General features: G+C 44.0%; 3 protein-coding genes across 3 annotated transcripts; 2 read left to right on the top strand and 1 right to left on the bottom strand.

The window, feature by feature from the left end:
• Positions 1-526: 526 nt before the first annotated feature.
• On the bottom strand, positions 527-2,796 carry LOC117860905 (large ribosomal subunit protein eL32z). Its single transcript, XM_034744329.2, has 4 exons — positions 2,655-2,796; positions 2,451-2,547; positions 970-1,151; positions 527-852 (listed from the first exon to the last, which is right to left on the bottom strand). The coding sequence occupies exons 2-4, from the start codon at positions 2,538-2,540 to the stop codon at positions 723-725; spliced, it is 402 nt and encodes a 133-aa protein (XP_034600220.1). The 5' UTR covers positions 2,541-2,547; positions 2,655-2,796; the 3' UTR covers positions 527-722.
• Positions 2,797-2,891: 95 nt separating this feature from the next.
• On the top strand, positions 2,892-4,847 carry LOC117860904 (uncharacterized). Its single transcript, XM_034744328.2, has one exon. It carries the CDS (start codon positions 2,940-2,942, stop codon positions 4,320-4,322), a length of 1,383 nt encoding a protein of 460 aa, XP_034600219.1. The 5' UTR covers positions 2,892-2,939; the 3' UTR covers positions 4,323-4,847.
• A 4,269-nt stretch (positions 4,848-9,116) lies between these two features.
• On the top strand, positions 9,117-19,035 carry LOC117862210 (uncharacterized). The gene is made up of 2 exons (XM_034745740.2): positions 9,117-9,589; positions 14,714-19,035. Exons 1-2 carry the CDS (start codon positions 9,302-9,304, stop codon positions 18,905-18,907), a joined length of 4,482 nt encoding a protein of 1,493 aa, XP_034601631.1. The 5' UTR covers positions 9,117-9,301; the 3' UTR covers positions 18,908-19,035.
• Positions 19,036-19,712: the final 677 nt, after the last annotated feature.

The following is a 19,712-nucleotide window of genomic DNA, read 5'->3' as shown; positions in this document are numbered from 1 at the left end:
CTTCTGAACTAACGCTGATGATTCTGAACAAAGGCTGCGTGTGCTGTGCCGTGAGGCCAGCTGATGAATAAAATAAAGATTTTCACGAGTATGATTAATTCGAATCTGCTTGTGTATAATGAAACATTTCGATGCTTTAGTAGTTGTGAGCATGAGATCGAGTAGAGAACAAACTGAACCTACTTGTTGGTCTGCTTTGACATCCATATCATCTGAACGTGCAACGTCTCATCTGAATTCAGGGTGGAATGTTGCGCTTGCAGCAGCTGGCCGCTGCATCACTTCTGAACACTGAACCTTAAATATTCCAATGATATCCTGAACTTATTAGGGTCTACACCAATCACCAGTTCACCACCTCCCCTCCTTTTCTGGTCCCACCAATGGCGTTCAAACCGGCTAGGGGAAATAAGCAGATCACTCAGTTCGCCTCCATGGTGAGATCGAGTTGAGCGCACAACGGCACAATGCCTACAATCAGTTCATTTCCCATACCGAGCTTGACACTCAAATTAACAGGACAGTATAAAGTTCAAAATAAGGCGTCCTGCTCAGTTGAGCTCAATATTGATTAAGGCGTCAATATACCATCCAAAACTGTAGCTGTCCTCGGTTGAGCTCAATACTGATTAAGGCGTCAATATACCAGTGTAACAACGAAATATTCAAACAGGTCTGCTTCCTACAAACAAATTAACCAGAGCTGCAATCTGCCTAACATACTACTCATCCTCCTGGCTGCGAATCCTGGCAAGCTTGTTTGTGACCACAATGTCAAGCTGCGCAGCACGCTCCACAATCTCCTTGCGCTTCCGGGTAGAGACATTGTGAGCAATTTCAGCACAGTATGACCTGCTCACAAGAAATAAATATTTAAGAATTAGAATTCAAACATGATCACTTTTGACAGGATAGTTTACATGAAAAATCTTCAGTCCTCAAGATCCCATGTCAGTGAAAACACATTACCTGTTGTGCATCATAAGCAACTCCAACTCAGATACATTGTGGACTACAAACTTCTTGAAATTGTTGGGAAGGTAGTGCCTGGTCTTCTTGTCGGAACCATAACCAATGTTGGGCATTAAGGTACATCCCTTGAACTTCCTCCGGACACGGGAGTCGATACCCTTTGGCCTGCGCCAGCTTGGCTACAATGTAGAGAAGCAAGAGTTAGTTATTTTAAGCAAGAATCAGCATAAGCATGAACAAATAAGATAGCATGGAGTTCCAACATTTTACTACTTGTGCACATGGTCATGCATGATTCAATCTTGCAATTCAATGCTACAAGTAGAAGCAGACATTTTAAATGTGTGACAAATGGTGCACCACATCGGGCGCAGATGTTGGCAAAATCTAATTCCTTTGGACAAAAGAGGGAACCTGACAAATATATTGAATTTCAGCTAAATGGTATGTTTAATCATGGATTCATGGAAAGAAAAATAGTAACCATATTGCAGTAAAAAATGAAAGAGTCAGCAAGAATCAATCAACAGCGCAACAAACGACTAGATTGAATCCTTGGAAAGTTTCACTGTACGCAAAATGTGGAATCTAGTGCCATGAGTTTACATTAACGAAAAATAGCATCTCAGCAAAGTTAATTCTGAAGAAAAATATATTGTTTCCCAGAAAGGATCAGACATAATGATGTTATCACAAGAAAACAAGGTTTTCTTAAGAGAGCATCGGGTTAAAATGTTGGGAGAAGTCTAGGCAAGCATTCATGCTCTGAATGAAGCCCACGCCTTTTAATCCAACCCACTTCACGAAACCATGAAGCAATTGCTGTAGAAGAGGTTGCGAGAGCCACAGTGCTATACTTATGCAAGGGCTAGGGCCCTCTACCTTTATCCCAATGCTCACTTAAGAAACATGTTTTCTAACTCAGACCTTTTACTAAGCCATCATATCCTTTCTTTCAGAAACAATGATAGATAAAAAAAAGGTTGACTTAACAAAATTTTGCAGCTAAAATCCTAATCTTCTCCATCCAAGGTTCATTAAAGTGGCAAGTGTGGTAAGCAAATTTGACTACTCAAGCAGCATTTGGTTTCTCTTCATATTCGTTCATATATACATGGATGCATAGTTTAGAATTGCTAGTCTGCTACAAGAGACAATTGTTATATCAATAATATAAGAGTGAACCACTAGGGGCATTGCTTTCAACTTTGTATCCATATGAGTGAACCAGTAGGAGGATTTCTTTTAACCAGTGCCCGCAACGTGAAAGAACAAATTTAGAACATATTGAAACATATTTAAGAAACACAGACCCTACATTTAATGCCCTAAAATTACTCAACGAAGCTAAAGCCGCACTAAATTACTCGAGCAATACATGGCAGATTGGCAGTAACAATCAAGATTCAGATTGATACGATCGGCAACAAAGACCACATATTCCATTTCAAAACTCCGAGAAGAATTACAGGTGCTACCTTGAGGCACTTGTAGCGGTCGAGGTGGGGTCTCTTGAACTGCTTGACCCGCTTCTTCACGATCTTCTGCGTCAGCAGTGGCACCGCCATCTCTGCTCTGTCAATCGCCAAGAAACAATAATACAAGGAACAACATACGAATCAGCTCGGAATAAGATAGATGTAATTAAAGTACAGTCTGAGAGCAGATTGAATGCTCCATACCCTCGGAAGTTCACAACCTAACCCTACTACGAAGCCAGGAGGACGAAGAGCGGCGCGACGGCGGCTGGGATTCACCGTGAAGCTGCCTTTATATCCCACCACAAACCCTAGATCCTGGGTTATAATGGGCCATCTCGAAGTAACAAAAGCCCATGCAAAAGTACGACTGCCTCGTCTCTCTCCCATTTCAGCCCATCTATCTAAATGGGCTGCCGTCCAAGAATGAACCCAACACCTAGCAATCCAGTCCTACAGTCTGTGGCCTCACTGCCGCAGAGGTGAGCCATGGCGGCGTCCGCCGCCGCCGCCGCCGTCGTGAGCCGGCTCGGGATCAGATTCCGACGGCTCTCTACGCTCCCGGAATTCCCGCAGGCCGCGGCAGGTGCGCCGCCGCCTCAGCACCCGACCTCGAAGGACGCCTACTTCGCGGCGGTGCACCACCTCTCCACCATCGTGCGGCGCGACTTCTTCCTGGAGCGCACCCTGAACCGCCTCCGCCTCCCGTCCCCGTTCCCTCCCGACCTCGCGCTCCGCGTCATCCGCGCCGCCGCCCCCGCCGCGCCGCTCCACGCCTCGCGCTTCCTCGCCTGGCTCCGCGCCAAGCCGTCCTTCGCGGCCTCCGCCGAGCACTTCGACGCGCTGCTCCTCCCTCTCGCGCGCGCTCGGCTCTTCCCCCACCTATGGTCCCTCGCCTCCGACATGCGCGGCCTCGGCCTCCCCCTCTCGCCGGCCACCTTCTCGGCGGTCATCTCCTCGTACGGCCACTCCCGCCTCCCCGACCAGGCCGTCGAGGTGTTTAACCGCCTCCCCCGATTTGGCTGCCCCCAGACCGCGGAGGTCTACAACGCCCTCCTCGACGCGCTCTGCGCCAACGGCAACTTCGCCGGCGCCTACAAGCTACTCCGCAGGATGGCGCGCAAGGGCGTGGCCCCCGACCGCGCCACGTTCAGCACCCTCGTCGACTCCTGGTGCGCGGCCGGGAAGCTCCAGGAGGCGCAGGCGTTCCTCGACGACATGGCGAGCCGTGGGTTCCGCCCACCTGTGCGCGGCCGTGACCTCCTCGTCGACGGGCTCGTCCGCGCTGGGCGCCTGGAGGAGGCCAAGGCCTTCGCCCTCCGCATGACCAAGGAGGGTGTCCTCCCGGACGTTGCTACATTCAATTCGCTTGCCGAAGCACTTTGCACTGCTGGTGATGTGCAGTTTGCCGTGGCTCTTCTCGCCGATGCTTCTGCTCGTGGCTTGTGCCCGGACATCTCAACTTACAAGGTGATGCTGCCAGCTGTGGCCAAGGCTGGCCTAATTGAGGAGGCATTTCGGTTGTTCTATGCGGCTGTTGAGGATGGTCACCGGCCGTTCCCAAGCCTCTATGCAGCCATCATCAAGGCACTTTGTAAGGCAGGGCGCTTTGCAGATGCTTTCGCTTTCTTTGGTGATATGAAGACAAAGGGGCACCCACCAAATCGGCCTGTGTATGTGATGCTTGTCAAAATGTGTGTGAGGGGCGGTCGGCTCCTGGAGGCAGCGAACTACCTTGTCGAGATGAGTGAGGCTGGGTTCACACCACGGGCTCCAACCTTTAATGCTGTAGTTGATGGGCTGCGGCATTGTGGGAAGCATGACCTAGCCCGGAGATTAGAGCAGCTTGAGATGTCCCTGAAGGGAAATTGAATGGCTTCTTTGTGCAAGCTGTGTGGCATAGCTGCTGGATTTTCAGGTAGAATTGGTTCTTATTTATTCCATCGTGTTGTATTGGCTAATACGTCTTTCAACTTTCAAGTGTCCACAATAAGCTTGTGAAACCAGTGTTTTTTTTAAAGACAAAATGAAAGGTGGGGGCTAGGATTAATCAATGATCAAAATAGTATAGCAATAGCTTCTGTTGATGCATCCCAAGTTGTGTAGTGAAAGTCAACAAGATGAACATGAGGATGCCTATGCAGTAAGTTCAATCAGCGATACGTAGAGCAGACTTATGTAATATTGATAGCTCCATGGATGCTCAACAATATGGAAGAATGTTCTCTTAGTTTGATTAGATGAGCTTATTGGAAACCTATGTAGCAAAGAACTGGGAGGGTATGAGTTAGGAGGCATGTCAACTTTGTAGTATAGCAATTTCACAGCTCACTTTGTTGCTGTTGAATACCATTGTACATTTTTAGCTATAAGTTATCATGAAATTACAATGTTAAACTTGGCTTGTCATCTAGAACTTCATTCCTTGTAGAAGTCTTATTTTCTTCTTCAAGAACTTTGCATGTTGGTGACACCTTTCCTTATACAGCAAACCCAATTTAATATGGAACCTTACATTAAATTAGAAGAAGGGAATGCGATTAGTCTGTAAAAAGAGTATTAATATAGGGATGCTGCTTATATTTGCAATGTACAGTATGCAGGTATGGCTTGTCTGCGTTGTTTTTATAGTCTTTGTTGAATCTTAAAATTTTGATCACTGATTTTGCTTCAGTTTTCCTGTGGTCGATATCATCAAAGTTATAGAATAAGAAATTGAATTTTGAATGTATCCAGATGAAAATGCCACATGAGTTTATGCTTCATGATCCAAACATAATTATATATGTTCAGTATTTTGGTGTGAACTATACAATATATTTTTAGTAGCTCAAAAGTTGGATGCATGATGTCCATCCAATGAGCTTTTTTCTCGAACACGCAGGAGATCTGTGTATCTGTCCATTCAATGAACTCGATAGTTTGAATTTCTATTGCCTTCATCTGTTTACTCACTACTGTTGCCTGTTGGTATGCTGCAATTGGTTTATGAGTCCCTTTTGCAATAGACTAGTACTTTTCTTTGGAACTGAACTTAAATGATCCTACCTACCTCCTATTTTTAAATCATAGTAAAGGTTGATGTACAGCTTCCCTGCTTTGCAAAGCTTCCATTCTTTACTTCTATCAAACTTCCTCTTGTTGGCAATCTTCAGATTTAGCTTAGTGAGAATCTCATTTATTAGCGAAAGGGCCTCTAGCCTAGTGGTTAGAGCGCCTGAGTAGCACCTAGCAGACCCAGGTTCGACTCCCAGTGGGAGTGAATTAAACGGGGCTGTATTAAAAAAATGTCACTTGCTGGTTCCCCTGGTCAGCATGGGTGAACCGACCTATGGTGGGCGAAGCCCTCGTGTAACGGGCTGGTCATGGTTGGGCCTCAAAGCACGGGTAAAGGCCCGAACCACAGGGGGCGGCATCTCCATGTATGAGGTGGGCCAGCTTTCGTGACCTTTCTCGGCTGGGCTCCGGTTGAGCTCTTAGTGTAATACTGTGGGGGCAGCCTTTCCCCCAGCGGCCGAGTTAGAATCTCATTTATTATATTATGAACTTCTCATATTCTTGGAATTGTTGTTCAGATATGGCTTAGTTAGAATCCCCTTTACAATGTTGAATTATTCATAGTGTTGGCATTTTGTTTTTGATTGGCCTTGGTTACATCCAGTGCTCAAATTAACTACATTTAGTGGAAAATCGACCTCCAACAGCATTGCTGGTACCATGCAATGAGAAAATACCCTTATTGACTTAGATGTCTTATAAGCTAAGCCAAAGTGACTCAAAATTGATGAATTTGATGCATTACCTTCATACATAGAACCATTGGCATCCAACCGGACTAAGACTAAGTGATTCGATCACATGTGCTTTCTATGGAGTGTGGAGAAAGATAAATAGTTCCTGTGGGAGATGACTTAAAAAGAGTGAAGTGGATGGGAAAGATGAGTGCTTGTCTACTGCCTATACTAATCTGCCTGGGATCGGAGCAATTCTAGGCACCATAGTCCTGTTCATGGGTCCCACAGCTTCAATAGTTCAAAAGAAACTCCAGAACTCTCCGCTTCTCTCCTTGTTCTTCCCGTGTGTGCACACCCTACACTGCCCCACCAATTGTGCGGCCTGGCTGAAGCTGGTGGGTCCCATGTGCCGTATTGTTTTTTTTCCTATGATGCCAGCTTTTGGTTCTTGATTATTTTTACCAATCTATTGTTAAATTGTGACACTGTAACTTCTATGAACCTTGCAATGTGTTAGAGTTTTTGATTTTTTTCTACAATCTATTGTTATCCCGTGATATTATAACTACTTTTTTTTATCTTGTTTCTTCAAATAAAAAGGCATCTTACGGGTTTTTATTTCTTTTTACGATGTGCCGTTGTAATGTGATATTGTAGCTAGATTTTCGATTTTGTTTCTACAAATAAACATAATTTTACAAAATTATTCTAATTATTTATAACTAATTCCTTTTTCATTTTTTTCTATCCCAAACATGCATCAATGCAACATAGGTTAAACATGTAAAGACGACGAATTCTTCAGCATTAAAATATTATACGAATACAACGTATAGCTAATTTGGAGTGCGGTTCAAATATTGTCAATTAATTTCTAATTTTGATTGGTTTCTTGATCTAATTAAATATATCAATATAATAGTATTTTAACACCTAAAAAAATTTATATATGCGCGCCATTCGGACTAGTTCTGTCTAAATATTCAATATTCAATCTGGTTTCGAGTTTTCGATGTCCAAAGCAGCTAGGTGTGTGTTGGTTCCATGGTTGTAAGCTGACTGCAGGTAGCCAGGTATTGCTTCTTCTTCTACTTTTATGTGGCTATGTGAGTTGTGAGGCATCTCTTTTGGACTACCTGTAAAAGAAAACCTCTAATCATCTGGGTTGCCTGCCTCCTGTCAGGTGGCTCAGAACTTGGATGTTCAGAAAAGAAAAGGAGTTTGTTCTCAGAAGTTCCCCATAAGAACCTTTATCATATCATGGTTATATTAGTAACAACACATTGCATTGTGCTGCAAATGTGGGAAGTGAAGGATGTTGAAGGCAGGTGTTCAGCTGTAACAGAAGACAACGCAGGAACAGGGGGGGAAATAGAAGATGTGATTCCAGATACAAATAGTTCATTGGTGCCCGATATAAAGGGCAGGGGATGCTGCAGACTGCTTTCATGTTGTCTCCATATTCTGTCAGAATTGCTCTATCTGGCTGGTAGATATATAGTCTCTTGTAAAATTCTAGTGGTTAGCTCAAATTGTATCAGACCGTTCTAACTTTTAAACTTTCATCCCATGGAATAATTTACATTCCTATATAATTTAATGGTTAACCTCAAATATAGAGCTATTCAGTTTTCTGTGACAAGAAACTACTGGTTGCTTTTTGAACATTCTGATACACGCAATATTTAGCTCACAACTAAAGCGTGATCATTCATGTATTTGCTTTGTGATACGCCAAGGCCAAGCACGGGAGAGGAATGCCTGTAATGTTTGGCATAACGACTAGACAAGGCTGCTTCATCTGATCCAAAAGTGAGTGCTCGAGATCAGAGCAAATGAAAGTTCGAGAGCATAAAATTTAACAACCACCGCCGAGAAATCAAACATATTTTTTACGAATTACAAATTGAAACAAAAACTCATTCCTTTCATAAAAAACAAATTATCGTATGCAAAACTCCATCGACCTCGAGCCATTCCCTTGTACCTCGAGGCCAGGTCGTCAACAGCACTCGAAATGCAAGCTCGATCCAGCCTACAACTAAGCATCCTGGCCGCAATCGGAGGCCAGCCGCCGTACCTTCCCGGAAACGCGATGCAATGGGAGGCCCCATCAACCGAAGGAGGCCAGGAAATCATCGCGCGCTTCCGTCCCATGCCGCTGGAGCCGGCGAATGTCCTCCGGATCGGAAGAGTAAAATATGGTTCTAGAGTTTGATATTGAACCGGAAACTGCGCGGAAACTGAATGGGACGTCCGGCGGCCGGCGGCAGCGGCGGCGGCGCATGGTCGGCACTCGGGAGGAGAGGGGAGAACGAAAGCCAAATGAGCTGCCATCACAAGGAGGGCTTATTTGTAACTTTTAGGGGTCCTTTTGCAAATAATCGGATCGCGATTAATAATCGCGATCCAAATTAGGGGGTATTTTATAAAAATGATGGGGGTTGTTTTGCAACAACAGACGCCGGCAGGGAAGGCCGCGGCGCCGGCGCCGGCGGTCGGTGCCATCCGTCATCCGAAGGAACCAGCGCCGGCACCGGAAGTGAGCCCTCAGCGCGCCGCCTCCTCCGGCACTGCGCGATTTGTGGCCGAGCCACCGTCGCCTCGTCCCCAGGGCTGCTCTGGTGAGTGGTCACCATGGCCGCCCTCCAGGCCAGCAACCGTCAGTTGTCTATTTGCTCTTCCACTCTGACCTTGTTTAATTCTACGATTGATCTGGCTTCTAGCTAGAGTAGTTGCACATGTAACAGTTACCAATGCACGCAGCAGGACGGGCAACCCACGTGCTCGATCACTATCACGTACTGGGGAGGAAACAAAGCCAGCGCAAGCAGTGATGAACTGATGATTGGCAGTACGTCCCTGTGCTTGGCCTTGTCCTGAGGTTGGTCGCGCGCATCTGTTCTTGGTGTCCTTTGAGTCGATATTTTCTTCATTATTGTCCTTCCAGCGCAGAGAACTTATGCAGAAATGAAAAGATGACAAGAAGGCGATCCAAGGAATCTTAACAACGGAAGACGCTGAGGGCCGTGGCTCGCACCGTCCACGCCTTAGTATTTCGCCCCTTAACCCCTCGCCGCGCGCCCACTTGGCCGTCGTCTCCGGCGCCGACAGGCGATGGACACGGCGATTGTTCCGAGCGCCGGGGTTGTCGACGACGGCGCGCTTCAGCTGTGGGCTTCCGGCGTCGGCTTGGGGGGCGAGGTGGAGCGGCTCATGGGCGCCCGCAGAGGCCTCGGCTCGGTGCTCGCGGAGGCACAGCGAAAGGAGATCCACAACAAGGCGCTGCTGCTGCACCTGAGGGAGGCCTGGCAGAAGGCGTCCCGCGCCGGCGACCTCCTGGGCGAGCTGGATCACTACCGCATCCTGTGGGAGGAGGAGCGCGAGGAGAACTATGGAGATAAGGTCAGTTCCACTTCCGCAATCCGCATAGGCCGCTGAAAAATCCTTTGCTTATTAATTCGGTGAGAGATTTCAAAAAAATTTCCCGCTATTCCTCATTCCGTTCTCAGATGCGGAAGCATCGTTGGACCCATTAGGGTTCGAATCGTCCTGCACACCTATTTAGATGTTAGTGAGGTTTAATGACCGCGTGTATATATCCCTGGTCGATGCAGATGCCCATATATAAAATTCCGTTTTCAAATAGATGTTGTTTATAGTCAAACTTTAAAAGGTTTAACCAATTATATGGACCAAAGTATTGGGGCTTGTCTAATTACTAATATATTTTTTCTCCAAAGAAATACGTTCAAGTTATTTTCAAGTTTAACCAATTATATGGACCAAAGTATTGGAGTACTTGAAAAATTAGTAGGCAAGGCATGTTCAGGGACGGAGCTGGGATTTAGACATAGGGAGGGGGGCAACGAAGGATTAATCCATGAGTGAGCTTGAGTGCATAAAACACAAGTACCTAGGACTCTTAGAGGTAATCTAGGCAATTTTTCTTTTGTTAGGAGGTTTAGCCCCACTTAGGAATTAGGCCCTCCCTCCGCCCCTGCATGTGTTGCTGACCATATTGATGTCCTAAGCGACAAGTAAAAGATAGCAGGGGAGGAATAACTAATCGTCCTTGAATAATCTCCGGCTAACTAATCTGCTGACCATATTGCTGCCCATATTTTCTTTTGAATAATCTCCGGCTAACTAATCGTCCTTGATATTTCATTCTTGACGTGGCGATGATATTTTGCCATGTGACTGATAATGACATGACTAAAAGTGTCCATATTGAAATATGAGTCGAATTCTACTCTCATCAAGACGTGCGGTAGGACCGGGTCATAACTTCAGCGAATTTGTTTCGTTATTGGACTAGTTTGCCACCTATGTATACAATATGTAAGCTGCACATGAAGAGTATATGACTCATATTTCTCTGTGTTTGTACTCTCAGCCCAATATAGTGAAGATGAGAAGATCACTGCTTGGTTCCGTGGCTAAGGGTTTTTCACATAAAAATCCTATCTTTCGTATCTTATTTGATCTACTTTACGCATTGTTTGCTAACAGTCTACATGTTGGGTTAGCATACATTTATTTCTAGATTATTAATTCATAGCGGGTTATAATGTTGAAGAGAACGTCCAGTGAAATATGTGGTCACAAGTAATTAATTATTAATGGCAAGAAGGAAATGATATTTCAGACTTTGGAGAAATACCTGCACTAACTCCAGGAAAAAGAGTTTACATAGTTGTGTAATAGCAGTATTGGGTAGTTATTTTGTTCTTCCTTTTTGTTAATATGGTGATTTCTAGATCTTGAGAGCGAACATGATGACTCCTTTCGTTGGCCCATTTCTATAATAATAGATTATGTGGAATTCAAGAAACTTCATTTTGTTCGTGTAAGAATAAGTTTGGAATTACATTACAATGCATCGATTAATTGGAAATAAATTTAGGAATCCCAAAGTTTTATCTTGAAATTCGACATTGCAGTTGCTCTTTAATTGTGCTGCCCTAGATGCCAAAAATTTTATTGTGTACATCTTTGTGTCACACCTAATTTGATCGTTAATTTATATATATTCACATCTATCTTCGACATCACAATCAGCCCCGCGACAATGAAACTCCAAAAGTCTTTTGTTAGGGTCTACCAAAAAATCTCCAAAATTATCTATTCGAGGCTCTACTAAAAAATTTTTCTTCCAAAATCATATCATTCCACAGCAGATCCTTAATAATAAACTCCCCAATACTTCAAAACTAGACACGTCAGCACGTGTACCCCTCTCGTTCTCCTTTCTTCTCCCTAGGATCCGCTTGTCAGTGGCGGCACATATTTTTTCTCACCCTTCCTCTCTCTCATCTCCTTCCTTGCTCCTGGGCGGTCCATGCGTGGTGCTCAACGGGTCGGAGGAGCGGCCCGCCGGCACCGCCCTGCACAAGCCTCCTCCACGAGGCAGGCTAGGCGAGGAGCGGCTCGCCGGCCGCCGCAGCGACCAGGTGCTCGACGGGTCGGGATGCCTGGTGGTGTGGAGGCGGCCAGCGTATCCGCAGCTAGTAGCTCGCGGAGCTTGACGGGGACTGGCTCGGCGCGGATGGCACGGAGAGCGGCGCTGCCGGGTCGACAATGCTGGCAGCTCGGCGATGCCCGCCAGCGGCGAGGGCCGGTGGCGCATAGGCCGACGTGCCGCGATGGTGCGGACATCATGGCGGCTGGCGACGACGCGAATGGCGAGGCAGCCGGCGAGGTGGATGGGCGGCCATAAAATTTCACAGGCTGTAGATCGTGCGGCAGAAGTGGAAGAGAAGGGAGAAGATTGGAAGGACTGGTCCCCGCGTATATGCGGGGTGATGGAGGTGTTTTTAGCGTCCGCGCATTTTAACGGGAAGGATGGGGAACTGTTGAAGGTAAGTTTTTTTCCCTCTAAATAAGATAGGGAATTTTAAGGGAGCTTTTGGAGTTTTTAGAGTGTCCTCAACTCTGATTCTTATTTTTGTCCGCATCATCTAAGAGTCAGCACAGGAGTCCATTCCGACTCTAAAATAATAGCTAGTCCCGCATATCAGCAGCTCAATAATTGCTAGTAGAGTGTAACTCTTGGAGAAGAGTTAAACTCTAATCTCTCCTGCTACCTCTCTCCTCCACGTAGGACTTTTTTCCACATCAACTTGCTTAAAGTTAACTTAGAGTCAACCATTGGAGACGTCATCCATAGGCCCTCGCTCCCTCCACCCCTGCATGTGTTGTGGATTGTATTGATGTAAGTAAAAGAGAACCATGGGAGTACAAACTAATATTTTCTTTTGAATAATCTCCGGCTAACTAAACGTCTTTAATATTTATTTCTTGATGTAGAGATGATATTTTGTCATTGACTGATTATGACATGACTAAAAGTGTCTATATTGAAATATGATTCAAATTCTACTCTCTTCAAGGACGTGGAAGGACCAGAGTCATATCTTTAGTGAATTTGTTTCTTTATTAGACTAGTGCTCCTTTGCCAGCTATATATACACATGAAAAGTAGACAACTCATATTCCCATGTGGTTGTACTCTCAGTAATATAGTGAAGATCTCCGCATCGCGTCGTGGTCTTTTTCCTATAAGGGTTTCTACGTAAAAATTCGTGTCTTTGTTGACGGTTTCTATGTAAAAATTCGTGTCTTTGTACGTCTGTTAGCGCACCAGTTTGAACCGTAAGTGAACGGATCAGTTGTAGCTTTTTCTTTAGAGTATTCCTCCTAGGTTTATCAATCCGTGTAAACAATGTCATAGGATTTAGACTAACTAAGCATCGAAAAACATGATTCTGGTTGCAAGATGAATGTGAAAAGATATGGATAGATAAGAAGCATGAGCAGATGTGAGCAAGAGGTAACTCATCTAGAGTAAAGTTTAGACTATGGATATGTTATAGTTGTAGCTATATAGCAAGCAAACACATGATTCTTATTCAAAGCTTCTTTAAACCACCATCTTCGGTCCGACTCCTGAAAACCCCCACCTTACACGATATTAGACCCTTTCACGGTCCTACCTATCAGCGTAGAAAGTCTAAGAGCATGAACATAAAGCACATGTCTAACTGTTACGATAGATCAGGAATGCAATTCTAGTCACCATGACTACAAGAACACCCTATGCAATCTACAAGCTTTATAGATCGGAATAAGCAAACTCATAATAGTAGAAATGATAGAAGAAGGCATGTGGATTGCTATTGAATTGGAACTCATCATATCTATTACTTCACCATGGATGATTGTTCATCACAAGATCTCCACCAAGGCTATACCCGCGACTTGTGAATCCTAGCTCCAGAACTCTAGCGTGGATCTTCCTCGCAGGATGATCACGCCGGCTAGAGCCTAGCCTGAGCTAGCCTACGGATAACTGCACGACCCTCATCTCTCTGTAGTTGTCCCTCAAGTTCCTTAGCTCCTTCTGCTTCGAATCTGAACTCCCCTACTCGTGCCGATGAAGAAAGGGGGTATTTATACACTGGAGGACTCATGGCAGAAATTGGAAGGCGAGGGGGCGAAGGAACACCCTAGGCTGATCGGCATAGGTGGGTCCAGGCCGATCGGTTTGGGCCTTCCTTTTGCCCGCTCACGTCCTTTTTCATCTTCAAGTCTTCTCATGTGTTCTGGATATTTCTTTTCACTTGCATGTGGGTCTGACACGTCGATAGCTTCGGGATGAGATTGATCCTTGATGACCTTCCAAATCTCTACTTGATCCTCTTTGATCCTGAGCTCATCTTGCTGTATCCTTGCAAACTTAGCCCTTAAGTAATCTTGGAGGAGTATCTGCAAAAAACGAGCATGAGAGGTGGTCAGGGGACCCTAGGCTGATCGGCCTAGACCCTTTTGGGGCCTCTGACCTTCGCCTTTCTCTGGATCGTCGCTTGTCCTCCTCATCCAATTATGCTCCAATTTAGTCCAATTTCCTACGAAAATAGAATGTCCTCCAAAATACAATGCATATGCGAAAACGGCCCGATTATTAGGTATGATCAATAATTTTGATATCAATTGTATGCCAATATTGAAGATAAACATGGGTAAAAGTGTGTCAATAACGAGCGTCAACAATCTTGTATTCAATCTACTTTACGCAGTGTTTGCTAACAGTCTACATGTTGAATTATCATACATTTATTTCTATACTATTAGTTCATAACGGGTTAAAATGTTGAAGAGAACGTCGTTGAGATTTGTGGTCACAAATTATTAATGGCAAGAAGGGAATGATGTTTGAGACTTCGGAGAAATTCCTGAACTAACTCCAGAAAGAAGAGTTTACATAGTTGTGTAACAACATATTTTGTTGGCCAATTTATAAGATAATAGGTTATGTGGAGTTCAAGTAATTTCACCTTTTCTGTGTAAGGGAAGTCTGGAATTATACTACAATGCATCGATTAATTGGAAATAAATTTAGGAATCCCAAAATTTTATGCAATTCTATGTTTGATTTTTCTTATTTGTATGCTAAACTATGACACAAAGGCTTTGGAAGTTGTTTAGCCTATTTAAATAATCCTACATCTTGATATGCTTTTTCAGCTATTGCATGACATTGACGACAAAAAATTGCTTCTCTCGACACCTGGAAGCGATATTAAGATTTTGAATAATGATATACCTGAAGCGGCTCAAGATACCACAGGAAGTTCTTTTAGCAGTGAAGATACAACTCCTCCTGCGCTACAGATTGTACATAACAAGGATATTTCACGCGAGATAAGTGAACACGTTGAAGAATGCTGCAGGATAGCCAAGTATGTGCACAACGCTCTTGAGCTAGAAAATCTAGATTACCATATTGCTCAGAGAAATCCTAGCACAAGGACAGATACTCGGGAGACGTCGCCTTATCATACTGAACAGAAAGTTTATGGGAGGGACCAAGAGCAGGACTTCATTATAAGCAAGTTAACAAGTATGGAATCTACTAGGACAAACCTATCTGTCCTTGCCATCGTTGGTCATGGAGGTGTTGGAAAGACTACTCTGGCTAAGCTGGTCTTCAACAAATCAATAGTGTCAGAGCATTTTGACATACTATTATGGGTTTATGTCTCAGTTCACTTTGATGAAGTTAAGATTATGCGTGAACTTTTGGATACACTGTGTGGGGACAAGCATGAAAACATCAAGAAATCAGAGGAGCTCCGACTCCAAGAGAAGCTTGAGTATATGTTGAAGTCGAAACGTGTGCTACTTGTCATGGATGACATGTGGGAGGATGACAAAAAGGAAAAATGGGATGAGCTGCTAAATCTATTACTTACCAATGATGTCAATGGAAATACAGTTCTGGTCACCACTCGTAATCCATCTGTTGCAGCAATGGTCGGAGCTTCAGATTGCATAAAACTAGAAGGTTTGAACAAGGGTAATTTTTGGCGTTTGTTTAAAGAATGTGCCTTTGGTGATGAAAACTATAAGGGAGACCGGAGACTGGAGAAAATTGGGCAGCAGATAGTTGGAAAGTTAAAGGGCAACCCTTTAGCAGCAAAGACTCTGGGCAAAGTATTGAGAAGAAGATTTGACGTTGATTACTGGAGAAGAATTCTGGAAACTAGTGAATGGAAGCATAGCAATGATGAGAATGATGTCATGCCGGCCTTGATGATCAGCTACAAATATCTACCTTTTCACCTTCAACGGTGCTTCTCGTACTGTGCTATATTCCCTAAGTATCATAGGTATGACAAAGAACGTTTGATCCATATGTGGATCGCCGAAGATTTGATATATTCCCCTGACATGCATAGACGGCCGGAGGACATTGGAACTGACTACTTCAATGATCTGGTCGATAAGGGTTTTCTGGAATACCAAACTGAGTTTTCAAGCCTACTTGTCATGCACGATCTGATTCATGATCTAGCACAGAAGGTTTCATCTGATGAAAGCTTCACCATAGAGAACAATGAGCCCACGGATGCACCGCAGCTTGTTCGTCATGTCAGTGTAATCACAGAACGGCAGTACAACACAGAAACGAATGGTAAAGTGCATCCTAATGAGCTGTTTCTTCGACAGTTCTGTAATTCATTTCGCAAGTTGCAACGAAGGAGTTTAAGCACATTGATGCTGTTCGGGCCACATGACTTGGGTTTTGCAGAAACATTTCGTCAAGAACTCAATGAAGTAAGGTCAGTCCGTGTGTTGAAGCTGGAGATGGTCTTCTTTGAGTTGAATGCACTGATAGGCAACATCTCAGCATTTTTCAATCTTCGCTATCTAGAACTGGGATGCTTTTACGAGGGTCCCAGGTTGGAATTGCCTGAGGCTATTTGTAGGTTATACCACTTAGAAGTCCTGGATATAAAGAAGAACTGGGGAGTTAGCACAGTTTTACCAAGAGGAATATGCAAGCTTGTTAACTTACGCCATCTTATCGCTAAGAAGGAGTTACATGCAAAAATACCCAGCATCGGAAAGATGGTTGCTCTGCAAGAACTCGAGGCATTTGACGCCAGGGACTCAAGAGAGTTTAGCTTATCGCAGTTGAAAGGATTGAATCAGTTAAGAGGATCAATAAGCATTTCTAGTCTTTACAGGGTACGCCGCGAAGAGGCTACCGTAGCAAGGCTCTGCAACAAGGTCTACCTAACTAGTCTGGAATTGTCATGGTATTCTTTATCTGGACAACACATTCCGTGGTCTACTGTTCCTATCCTCGAGGACCTTGTACCACCATCTGGCCTTAGAAATTTGCGAATTGTTGCATACAGAAACGCGCTACCATCCTGGCTCAGCAGCGGTGTCCATCTCACCTCATTGCGGTCAATTCATCTGGTTAATTGCTTATTTTGGGAAACAATTCCACATCCCCAGCAGTTGCCTGTTCTCCAGGAGATGCATTTGATTAACCTGTCTCGTGTTAGAAAAATAGAGGTTGGTCCTCTCAAGATCCTGGAACTACGCAGGTTGCAAAATCTGAGGCAGTTCACATTTTTTGACAAGGAACAGTCACATGCTAATCTGCAGGTGCTCGAAGTGGAGGGTTGTCCTAAACTGAATGAGTTTCTATCTCAGATATTCATGTCTTCCAGCGAGCACAAGTTTCTTAGTCTTCACAGGCTTCAGATTAAAAATGACTTCATTCTGAGTACCATCCCGCTACTTGAGCTCATAGTCATTGATTCTTTAGCAGATATAGATCTGCGTTGTGATCATCAACCAGGATTTGGCGGACTTCGGCTAAAACCATCCTGCATATCAAATGGGATAGGTGTGCAAATCGAAGGAAACGAATATATTCAGAAGCTAGATGAAAGATTGTTTGCATTGAACAAACTCAGGAACCTGCAAGAGCTTGAAATCCGGGGTAATCCCACCGTGAGACGCCAAGAGCGATCGTGGGACGGCTTCCAACAGTTGACGTCATTGAAAAAGTTCAGAATGTTCATGTGCACTGTAATATTTGCTACGGACCTTGAGCTCTTTCTGCCACCATCAATTGAAGAACTCGAATTTAGTTGGTGCAACATTACAGGTATACAATTGTCACGACTCCTGCTGAACCTTGGCTTACTTAAGAATCTCAAGGTAGACAGCTGTGTAGGGGTAACGTCGTTACCTGTAGGATTGTTTACAGATGAACAAAATGAAACGGAAGAAGGCTCGTGGCGCATCCCTCCGGGCTGTTTGACGACCATGAAAAGTTTGCAGATCTCTTTCACAAGAGGAAAAGAAGATCCGAGCTCAGTGATGCTCTTTTCATGCAAGCACGGCCTCGGAAGATTCGCATCTCTTGAAAAAACTGTCATAGAAAATTGCATTGCTCTGCTATCTAGAATGGTTTCAGGAGAAGCATCCCACATATCTCCATCCTATTTGGCAAAACTCAGCATAACTGGCGTCCAAGACAGCATTCTGCACTTGTCACAAGTCTCTTCCATTGTGGATTTAGAGGTCTTGGGATGCCCGTCTTTGTCATGTCTGAGTCTGAATTCTTGCACTGCACTAGAAAAGGTGTGTGTTAGAGATTGCATTTCGCTACGATCAATTGAAGGCTTAGAGTCATGTACGGCGTTGCGGGATTTGAGGGTGACGAACTGTGAGTTGCTGCAGTGGCTCAGAGCATCACTCAGCAGTCTGAAAATGCTGGCCATAGAGGCGAATAAAAGTTTAGCATCTCTGGACTTGAATTCGTGTACTGCACTGCAGAAACTATGCATTGTGGACTGCCCTGCTTTTGAATCATGGGAAGGTCTGAAATACCTCATCAGTCTTGAAGATTTGCGAGTTAAAAGATCCCCGGGCTTCACAAGATCATGGGTATCAGCAGCCAAAGAAGTCAGCAGCGAGCACAGCTTCTCATTGCCACTTCAAAAGCTCGATGCCGATGACTTTGGTGTCCTCTGTTTGCCCGTATGCAGCATGTTAACTTCTCTCAAAACATTGTTCATCGATGGGCATCGTGATGCTCAACATGGCAATGTGGACATCTTGACGAAAGGGCTGCTGCTTCTTACCTCCTTGAGAGCTCTTTCCCTGGAGGGCTTTGTGCATCTCCAGTCATTGCCTGCAGAACTTCGATCTCTTAAATCACTGAAGAGACTACATATTGGCAACTGTAGCTGCATCACTTCCTTGCCGGTGGGAGGCCTGCCAGATTCACTGACGGACTTGGAGGCCTATGGTTGCAGCGAGGAGTTAAATGTGGCGTGCCGAGAGATACTTAGAGTTCGAAAAATAAATTTGAGTATTGATGGAACCGATGTGGAACAATTATCCTGTTAACTCCCTTGAGATCCGAAAGAAGTTTTCGAATTTTATACTGCATCTTCGTAGGAGTTATGTATAACAATTCTATTTGTTCTATCTTTTGATTGATATGATTCATTGATTCTGGCAAGAACTCAGTTGAATTCTATTTCTTCTATCTTTTGATTGATATGATTCATTGATTCTGCATGTGCTTTACAGTAAATCATCCATCGTATCATGCGTAATCGTCATGAAATGTAATGTGGTTAAAAAGAAGTAATAGTAATACGTATCGATCCATACGGAGGCTGGAATATTAATAAATATTTCCTTCTCTAAAAAAAAGAAGTAATAGTGCCTGTGCATTTTAATGTAAAACTATGAAATAAAAAGTATAAGTTTAAAAGCTAAATTTAAAATTTAAATATGAGCTTGAGTTTTGAGGTAATAGGTGTAATATTCCAAAAATTTGTAATATTAATTTGAGTGAAATTTCCAAAAACTTAAAAACTTTTTGCTTGAATTGTGTGCTTGTTTAGAAATGAAAGTCAAATTCTCTTCTCGTCTAAATCTCTAATAATTAAATCACAAATCTTTTGAAAACTCGTGTGGATTGATTTGGATCTTTTTGGATTTTATTTGAATCTTAAGTTTGTGTGTGTTTTTGAATTTTTAACCTAATTCAAAATTCAAACTAAATATAAATCAAAACCTAAATCTAAATAAAAACAAAATCTATCTAACCCACTAACCTACCAGGCCGGCCGAAGCCCACCGGCCTAGCTCACTAACTCCCTCACCCGTGCCAGCAGGCCGCAATGGCCCAGCCACCACCTCA

This window comes from Setaria viridis, chromosome 6, assembly GCF_005286985.2.
Source record: "Setaria viridis chromosome 6, Setaria_viridis_v4.0, whole genome shotgun sequence".
Classification (NCBI taxonomy): domain Eukaryota; kingdom Viridiplantae; phylum Streptophyta; class Magnoliopsida; order Poales; family Poaceae; genus Setaria; species Setaria viridis.
The sequence above is the reverse complement of the archived record's forward strand: the minus strand, read 5'-3'. Positions and strand labels throughout refer to the sequence as shown.

What these genes read in the sequence shown, in the direction of transcription:
- LOC117860905 (XM_034744329.2), bottom strand. Translation starts at nt 2,540, where the DNA reads ATGGCGGTGCCACTGCTGACGCAGAAGATCGTGAAGAAGCGGGTCAAG. An exon ending in ACCGCTACAAGTGCCTCAAG is followed by an intron (nt 1,152 to 2,450) that starts GTAGCACCTGTA and finishes TCTACATTGTAG; the next exon opens with CCAAGCTGGCGCAGGCCAAA. An exon ending in TTGCTTATGATGCACAACAG is followed by an intron (nt 853 to 969) that starts GTAATGTGTTTT and finishes TCTTGTGAGCAG; the next exon opens with GTCATACTGTGCTGAAATTG.
- LOC117860904 (XM_034744328.2), top strand. Translation starts at nt 2,940, where the DNA reads ATGGCGGCGTCCGCCGCCGCCGCCGCCGTCGTGAGCCGGCTCGGGATC.
- LOC117862210 (XM_034745740.2), top strand. Translation starts at nt 9,302, where the DNA reads ATGGACACGGCGATTGTTCCGAGCGCCGGGGTTGTCGACGACGGCGCG. An exon ending in AGGAGAACTATGGAGATAAG is followed by an intron (nt 9,590 to 14,713) that starts GTCAGTTCCACT and finishes ATGCTTTTTCAG; the next exon opens with CTATTGCATGACATTGACGA.